Source organism: Vidua macroura, chromosome 18, assembly GCF_024509145.1.
Source record: "Vidua macroura isolate BioBank_ID:100142 chromosome 18, ASM2450914v1, whole genome shotgun sequence".
NCBI classification, from domain to species: Eukaryota; Metazoa; Chordata; class Aves; order Passeriformes; family Viduidae; genus Vidua; species Vidua macroura.
Genome location: NC_071588.1, coordinates 2,544,946 through 2,554,281, shown reverse-complemented (window position 1 = coordinate 2,554,281; position 9,336 = coordinate 2,544,946). Strand labels below are relative to the sequence as shown.

Here is a 9,336-nt window from a genome sequence, read left to right as displayed (position 1 = left end):
TTACATAAGGTCTTTGATGCTTTAGTGCAATGCTGGAGTATTACCTGCTCTCCAGGCAAGCTTGGAAGATGGAACGAATAGACTTAAATTTCAGCTAGGGATATCTAAGCTAAACATTGTGCAAAGCAGCCTAATAATTTCGCAGAGCAGAGCTTTACAATCCCGCCAGGATTACGGGTCCCCCGAATCCCTGCTGCGAGGTGGCGTGGGCCGCGTGCCCTGCGGAGAGGCGCAGGAGGGAGGCAGCGTTGGCGGGACGGCGGCAGGAGGTGCCGGTGCACCGGCAGAGCGGACGGGGCGCGGAGGGTCCCGCTCCCGCGCGCTCCCACCACGTGGCGCGGCCCGGCCGCGGAGGGGCATTCCCTGCCGGACCGCCAATCAGAGCGCTGCCTGCCCTCGGCACGGACCAATCAGCGCTCAGCGAACGCACATTTAAACCCTGTTCCCGGGAGCCGCGGCCACCGCGGTGTGACAGGGAGAGGGCGGGTCGTGGCCGCTTGCGCCAATCAGAGGCCTGAGCGCGATGATTGGCAGGAGGTTAAACCAATGGGGTTGCCAAGGGTAACGCGGCGTCTCCCTGCGGAGCGGTTGGCGGCGGCGGGGACTCCGCGGGGACAGTCGGGGCCGCCCGGCGCGGGGGCTCCGAGGCGCGGGGCCGCCGCCGCCGCCGCCATGGCCGGAGGTGCGCGGGGCGGAGCGGGCACGAGCGGAGCGGGGCCGGGGCGCGGCGGGGCCGGCAGGGCTGGGCCCGCGCGGCGCGGGGCATCTCCGCGGCGCGGAAGCTCCTCCTGGGAGGTGCGGGGAGCCGAGGCCGGCGGGACTCCTCCCCCGCGCGGTGTGCGCAGCTCGCCGGGAAGGGGCTGGGCCGCCGCGGCTCGCCCTGCCGCATCCAGCCCTTTAAACATGGCGCAGGCCGCGGCGGCCGGGCGATGACCGCGGGCGACAGCGCCGGACATGGCTCAGGCGCCGATCTTCCCCCGTTGCTCCTAGGGAAGAACATGCCCAAGACCAGGGCGGGCGGCGTGGAGAAGGCAAGCCCCGAGAGCGCCGAGAGGAAGGGCCCTAGCCGCCCCCGGGCCGGCGGGGTAAGCAGTGCCCGGGCCTGGGCGGGCGGAGCGGGGCGGGCGGCTCCCGGGGGTCTGCTGCGCCCTCCGCTTCCCCCCGGTGCGGGCGAGCCGGCGTGCGGGCTGCCCCGGGAACCGCGGGGCCCGGGCCTTCGGGAGCCCCTCAGATCATTCAGAAATCGGTTAACTTTAAGTGCAGTCGGACTCTTTCCGTGTTTTCCTGTGCCCTACCGCAGGCAGGCACAAGGCTCAGCATTCCCTCCGTGCCATCTTCCCCGTCCTGTAGTTCTGTCACAGGCAGCTGGCCGGAGGCTGCTTGTCTCTTTGACTTTAACTCCCAATGGAAATAGTTGTGGCTATTGCATTAAATCCTGGAGCCTCTCTGCAGCCTTTCGTGTCTTTTGCTGTGCTGAGAAAATCCCTGCTCCCCGGGGTCTCGAGCCTGGCACAGACAAAGACGTGGCAGCGGCATCTCGGCTGCGCCAAGAGCGCAGCAGGAAGGGAGCTGGGAATGAAGGGAGGAAGCTGTGCTGGAAAAAATAGTTGTTCGTTTCCTGTTCATGGTGTATTCAAAGCCTGAAGGCTCAGCTGGCAGGTGGACTGCAGTTCACTGTTTTGGGCATTTATCCCAAAATGCCCGTATTTAAATTTCTTACTAAATCTTGAGGACTTTGAAGCTCAGGGTTCATTGCTTGTATTTGTTAAAATTGAGTGTTTTCATAGTATTTAATGCTTTGAAGCCCCGGTTTTTTAATAAGCAAGTTTTGCCTTTTATAGGCCTTTCAGAAATATTGGAGGTCAGGGAGTGTCTGTCCTATTTGCTTTTTCTCCGGCTGTTCCATCGTAATCTCAGTCTTTAGTAGTTTATTTTTGGACTAAGATTTGAGCCTTTAACTGGTCTAATTTTGTGTGAATTACGTACATAGGAAGTTTGTTATTCTTGACCACGTTAATTATTAAAATTATCCTATCTGTTCTATTGTGTACTTTATTTACTTTTTCAGTGTCTGTGACTGAAATACTGAGGTATTTGTTTAGTCAGCTATATTTGAGCTTTTTTAACTACTGGGACCCTTTGTTCCTTGCTTTTCTAAGAAAATGGATGCATATTTTTGTTGTTTTAACTGGCATGCAATGTCTGAAAATTGCTTTTGGTTGAGTCAAATTATAGCCAAGAAAAACTCATTCTGCCCAAGTTGCATCTGTTTGTCCAGACATGGAGATTTCACGGTTGGAATGTGCCTGCCATACCCTGCACAGGCAAACATAGCCAGGTGGCAGGAGGCTGTGGAAGCAAAGGTGACAGGACTCCACTAATCTTTGCTAAATTTGACACTGCTCACTGTTGGCATCTTGGAGCCCGAGCCAGCGAACAAACCCCAGGCTCTGTGGTGTCTGCCCATGCCAGGGGGCTTTGCCATTTTCCTGACTGGGCTTTGCATAGACTCTTTAAGGGGCCTTTTTTTTGCCATAGACAACCTTTACACTTTATTTTTTTTTATGTCATATAATGGGTAAAATATAGCACTGTTTATCTCCCATGCTTTGCTGAGAGGTGTCACTCAAGGTAGGCTGTAAAACCGATTCCTGTGCTGCTCAGCTGAGCATATAATTTGCTGCAACAACATTTGACACCTCCTGAGAGTAGCTGGGTAGCTCATACCTCTCTGGCTGTGAGAGCTCTCTACTGGGCCTGGGCAATTTTTGCTGCACTATTCATATTTTTTTTGGCTTGTGCTCTTTGAGGCCGCCTTCCTCCCCAGGAGCTCAGGCTTGGGGTTTTTTTTAGCACCAAAGTTCATACTGTGAAGCACAAGGGTGGAGGCTGGAGTTAGCTATGATTACCCCATCCTGCCACATTTTATTATTTACTAAGTTCTCAGTGTGCTCAGCACTGTTATGTTTTTGCTTAGAAATCACAACCTCAGTGGGGGTGATGCTTCAAACAGTGTAACTTGCATCAGCACAATCACCTGTCAGCCCTGGTTGCTGCAGACTGTTGTGGATGCCAGCTTGAGGTTCCTGAAATCTCTGTGCTGAACTGATATTTTTGTGTGGGTCTGTTTTAGGAGAATGTGTTTATTGGTCAATCCAAAATCTACAGCTACCTGAATCCCAACAAAGCTCCTGGTGCTCGCCCCCCGCTTCAAGAAGAAAACTCTGTCATGTATCACGAGGTGAAATGTCAGGGCAAAACACTAAAGGAAACCTACAGGAAAGGAGCTGGTAAGATTGAGCTTTGGATTGCTTATCTTGGTGAATGTGCTCCCACTCCCCCAATTCGAACATTTTCATCAAGAAATAAAAGCAGTGAGGAGGAGCCCAGATTGTGGATGCTGAGTGCCAGGCTTCACAGTGACTAGAAATGGGAGTGTTCTGTAAGTTTATGAAGGGGAAGAAAACCCATCTGGCTTGTGTTTAAAGGTGCATTTAACAGCCTTGGTAATTTGTCAAAGCGCTTTGATGCAAACACTTTTACAAGCAGGTTTTTTCAGTCCCATTTGACGCAGGGAGTGTCAGGCTTTCTGGAAACTTGGGGCCTTTAGTTCCTAATTTGGCTCCCCAGTTTTGACAAGGAAGGGAAGATGGCTTTAGCTTGTCCCGCTGCTGAGGCCTTGCTGCTGTGTTTCTTTTCTCCAGTGAGACTGAAACATCTGTCTCAGCAGATGGGACTGTTAAACCTGATGATTTACTCTAGATAAAAGCGTTATTGAGCTTTAAACCACTCTCACCTACCTCTGAGTCAGTTATCTGAGGAGGAGGATGTGGTTGTATTGAGGTAGGATGCAAAAAAAAAAACAAGTAAATGTTGGTTGTGGGGAGTGTAGATTTCTTGTCAGTGCCAGCCCTTTAGCTCCCATGGATTTACCCTGTGTGGCATTGGCTTCTTGGTACCAACATCTACAGCTGCTGAGCCCAGCAGTGCAGGGTCATTGCTCTGCTTTTTCTCTCATTTGACAGAACTCTAAACCACTGGAATTCATTTAAAGCGCTCGGGTATAGTTGGCCCTAAGTTCAGAGCCTTACTCGATTTCCTTGTCACCAGGAAAAAAGAATGGTGGCAAAATAGTTGAAGGTGCTGTGAAACCAGAAGACCAGAAGGATAAGGAGGGTGGGTGCAATCCTTCGGTGCCCTCTGATCAAAACCAAGAAGAAACTGTGGAAACCCAAAAGACTCCCCTGCCTGCAGACTGCAGTGCTGAGGAGGCCAATGCAAAGCCAGCTCAGAAGAAGATGGTTAAAGCAAAACGAGGACCAAGGAAAAAGTAAGTGACTTATGGAATTGTGAAAGGAAGGGGCTCTTTGTTTTCTCAAGAATATCATGCTTTAAAAACCCTAAAATAGCACCTACTTTGCAGAGGACTTGTTTGTCTTGAAAGCAAGGTTAATGTGTTTTATTGTTCTATCACAAGTGAAACATTTGCTGGTCACCTATGGAAGAAAATAAATTAATGAGCCATTAAGACCTACTTTCCTGTGGACAAATGGGAATGTGTCTTGTCAGAAACAGAACAGTTGGAGGCTTCCTGGCTGAGCTGATACCCTTTCTCTTGGTATCAGAGTAATATGACCTAACATTAATGAATTCCTTGCCAAGCAGTTTTCATGACCTAAATTTTCGAGTGCCTTCTGGCGAGGCACGCAGGGGGCCCCAGACTTGCAATGTGACCTTCAGTTGATTTCCAACGACATCTCACTTGTATTGTTCAAGAATTAGTACTGGAGTAATGGAAATAGTGTGGGGAAGAAAAGGGGATGTAGCTGTGGCTTGAAGCTAAGAGTACTGATAAAAAACACTGATTCATATTGATCGCCTTTCAGCTTACCAAGCTCAAATAAAAAATTCTCGCACGTACCTTTGCTCTAGCAGTGTAACTTAACAAATAGTCTGAAATGTGTGTGTGTTTTCTCTTTTTCTTCCTCCTTAGAACACAAGGAAGAACACCAAACCGAAAAGTGACAGATTATTACCCAGTTAGAAGAAGTTCCAGGAAGAGCAAATCTGAATTGGAGGTAGTGCTTCTTATTAAAATGACATTACTTATAACATGTCTGATTAGCTGAAAATTTGGGAAAGTGTGTAACTATGGTTTCCATTCCAAATGCAAATAAAGTTGTGCACTTGAAGTATTGTTAAGAACACGCTTAAGATTTGGAAATGCTGGTCCAGTTTAGAACAGAATCTAGCTGTTTATGTATTTTGGGGAGCAGAAATCTGTCTTTTTGCTCTTCAGTTTGCTGGAAATATGGGATGGTTTGGAACAATGAGTGTCATTGGTGGGTAATTTCCTTCCAGCTCTAGAAGAAGCTACAAAAGCTATCAACAATATTATGGTTTTGGTTGTTCTTGTTTATTCTACAGACTGAGGAAAGAAGGAAAATAGATGAGCTGATTACAAGTGGGAAAGAAGAAGGAATGAAGGTAACTGCAGTGCCAACCTAAGTAGTCATGTACTGTTTATTATACAGTATCTTGATGTTAATCTATTTAAACCAAGAGTAGCAGAACTCAGTCTCAGGACCCTGCGATTCTCTGATGAAAATGCAGGAAAATTGGAACACACAGTCCTTCCTTTTGAGTGAGCAATATCCTTCTGAGTGAAGGGATATGTATGTGCAACCTCAGTTACAAATACTGAGGGGGCTTTAAGGTCTTCACAGAAATGCACTCCTAAGTTCTTTGGTTGGAAGACTTTGTGTCCAGCTACCCAGTAACTCAGAGTGTGTCCCAAACTCATCCTGCATTTCTTCCACTGTGCCATACATTGTGCTTCTACAGCTTTGTCTGCAGTACACACAAATTCCCTTTTGCAGCAGTTTTTTAATGACAAATCGTTTCCTAGTAATCAGCATATCTGCAATGATGTAAATCAGCTGGGAAATGAGAAAGTATTTTCTTTTCAACTCAACAGATTGATTACATTGATGGCAAAGGGAGAGGAGTAATTGCTACTAAACATTTTAATCGAGGAGAATTTGTGGTTGAATATCATGGGGATCTCATTGAGATCACTGATGCCAAGAAACGAGAGGCTGTGTATGCTCAAGACCCATCCACAGGCTGCTACATGTACTATTTCCAGTACCTCAGCAAAACCTACTGGTAAGCTCAAGTTTCTATTGATAGAGGCTTTGAATGCTTCTAATTATTTTCTTGTTTTCATGCAAATTTCTTGTTTTTAATGGGAACTGTGAATTATGAAATCTTTTGGAGCACTGATCCATGGTCTGAGAGCCTCCTGTACGTCTGGGCTGTGAGGAATGGTAGGTGACTCAAAGCCCTCTTCTTTGAAGTACAGCACAAGCTATGAGGAGAGCTGCTGTGCTTGGATGAGGCTTGTAGTTCTGCAGTGGTCTTCTGCCTAAATTTATCCTCTTGTAAAATGGACTCCTTTATTTGAGTTGAGAGGAGTTGGTTTGGGAAGCAGGATGGACAGACTCCCTGGAAGAGAAACATTTCTTTTGACTTTGACTGGGTGTCCTTGTTGCTCTAGTCTCTGACACCCACTCCAGTCCAGGCTTTATAATTTTTTTCACATCCGGATTCTGCTATTCCTGGAAACAGGCAGCTCAAACAGTCCAAACGTTTCATTTTATGGGTTTTGTACTAACTTAAAAATCTCACAGATTTGTTTCCGTTTCCCTGCCTTGCCATATTATGGCTGCTTATTTAATCATGGTTGTTCTGTAATGTAACACGATAACATTTTGTTTCTCCTTAATTTTTCAAGACTGGTGTGGATTCCTCCTTCTTTGTGTGATTTGCACTTTGGGCTTTGTCCACAAGCGTGCCCTTGTCCCAGGCGCAATCCCGCGTTCTGTTCTTGCTCTTGCAGTGTCGATGCTACGAAAGAAACGAATCGTCTGGGAAGGCTCATTAATCACAGCAAGTGTGGCAATTGTCAGACCAAGCTCCACGACATCGATGGTGTGCCTCATCTCATCCTCATAGCTTCCAGGGACATTAAGGCAGGTGAAGAACTGTTGTACGACTATGGAGACAGAAGCAAAGCTTCCATTGAAGCTCACCCGTGGCTGAAACACTAACTCATCTTCTTTGTTTTGGGGTTTTTATTTTTGGACTGAGTGTTCTACAAGGAGTCAGTGAATTTTTTTTTTTTTTTTCTGCCCTCACTTCCCTCAGCTTTCTTAGTGGATGGCTTATGGTCTTCCGAGCTCCTTAAAAACTGCCTTTTTGCTTTGCAGTATTTAAATACCTATTACAGTTTTCCAGGCAGGCTTGAATGATTGATCTTAGATTGCCAAAACTTTTATATCATAAAAGGAAAACCCTCCTTAAAATTCGAATGCTTCTGCGTAGTGACCAGTGCCACTTGAGCAGTGAAAGACTTGCACAGAAACTTAATCACTGGGGTTTTGCTTCTGCTTTTGCAAGGAAATCTCACGCCCCACTTTGGGGTGCTGAACTTGGCTTTATGACAGAAGTACTGCTGTACTCTGACTTGGTCATCCAGTGGCTTGACTGCCTGTCAGACTGCTTTTCACAGCCCAGTGCTGACAGGCTTCTCTGAGATGGATGCTACTGTCATTCTCAAATAATTTGTGGTAGGAATCCAGCTTCTCCTGTGTCATACATTCTGTTGGCAATGAACTTCAAATGCACTGGCACTGAGGGAAAAGGATGGTCAGATTGACTGCTTCCTTTGGAGAAATTACTCCCAGCCAAATGAGGATAAATTTTGATAGACTGGGTTGATACTGATTACAGATGTGAAGATAGAACTTCACAGTGAGAATTAATGTTTGACATTTACTTATTTTCTAAACTTTGAGAAAGGTACCTTTTTTATAGTCGATGGCTGATTCTTGGAGGTGTCTCCCAGAGGATTTTAAAGAAGTAAAAACTCTCTCCAAAAAATTTTTATATTGCCTTCCTATGCTAATTAGCCACATCAGAAGCTATTTATTTACTGTGAATGCTTGAAGTAGAGCATAGTGGTTCCAAAAATAGGAGTCATCTTCATATGCAGCTTCAAACTGTAGTGATGGAGTTGATGCAGTGAAGAAAGTAGATTCCTTATTGCCTGGTCCTGTAGGTCTGTCCAGCACGTGTGGTCCCACTGTCTCACATGGCAGTCGAGCGCTTGGCATCTCGTGGATGTTCGGAACGTTTCTGTTGGAGAGCCAAATCTGGGATATAGGCAGGCAATACAATGCAGGTCCTTTATGTTAAAGAGGAATTCTTACCAGTTGGAATTTTTGCCAAGGCAGGCTTGGCATGTGTGTAGATGAAAATGGCTGTGAGCCATCAGCCACGCTTGCTGCTGGAAGATGTCAGCAAGGGATCTGTGGCTCTGTTAATGTCTTCTATTCCTCATGTCTTGAAGGCTGCTGCTGTTCCAGCTGAATGCCCTCTAGACAATCTTATGCTTGCCTATGTGATAGGTCAGATAGCAACAACATCCTGGTTGTGTGCTCCAGCAGCAAGAGAGGTGGCTTAGTGATGTATTTTTTAAATTAAAAACTTGAAGACAATGTCTCTGTAAAATAAAGAATATATTTATTATTGATGAAACGGCTGCTATACTACCTGTCTCCATTGCAGTTTTATGAGCATTTTGAAAGAAAGCTGTGAAAGTCATTAGCTATTAAATGCTTTATATTATTTACTGCTTCACACAAGGCAAACTCGTCAGAGCACGCCTAGGTATTTTCCCATTTCGGAAGAATTAACTGGAGACCTGTTACATTACATGTACTGAGTTTCAGGTAAGCCTCGTTGACCAACTTGTCTGAGTTGGCACTGATTTTTCTCTGGTCTCAGTAACAGAGACCTCAGCAATGTGTACAGTGTCTTGTTAAACTACAGCACTTCCCTTAAGTCAAAATTGGAATAAATTTTTTTTTTAATATTTTATTTAAACATTTACGTGTTCTCTATCAGGTTGAATAGCTTAAAACCTCTGTACTTCAGCATCACTTTTGTAAACAAGAAAGGGGAAAGATCTCCCTGTTTTACATAAAAAGAAAATGTCTTCTCTGAAAGCTTAACTGGTAATTGAGTAGCACTGCGTTGGAGGATGGAAATAAAGCTCATGTTGCACTGCATATGTATCCTTTACTTTTCTAGGAATGCATACAGAGATCTAGAGATCTATCTCAATGTACTTCTCACTGGAATGTGTCCTTTGGGTGTTTATCTCTGTGCCTCACAGGAAGGCTTCATCTTCTAACAAGGTGACACAGGGAAAGATACCCTTGGGTTGGGAGCTAAACTGCTTTTTAAAGGAAATTGGAAAATACATCCCTG

General features: G+C 46.1%; 1 protein-coding gene across 1 annotated transcript; it reads left to right on the top strand.

Moving 5' to 3' along the window:
- The first annotated feature begins 770 nt into the window (after positions 1 to 770).
- KMT5A (lysine methyltransferase 5A) lies at positions 771 to 9,134 on the top strand. Its single transcript, XM_053994333.1, has 7 exons — positions 771 to 1,085; positions 3,134 to 3,290; positions 4,111 to 4,330; positions 4,994 to 5,078; positions 5,428 to 5,487; positions 5,978 to 6,168; positions 6,902 to 9,134. Exons 1-7 carry the CDS (start codon positions 930 to 932, stop codon positions 7,110 to 7,112), a joined length of 1,080 nt encoding a protein of 359 aa, XP_053850308.1. The 5' UTR covers positions 771 to 929; the 3' UTR covers positions 7,113 to 9,134.
- Positions 9,135 to 9,336: the final 202 nt, after the last annotated feature.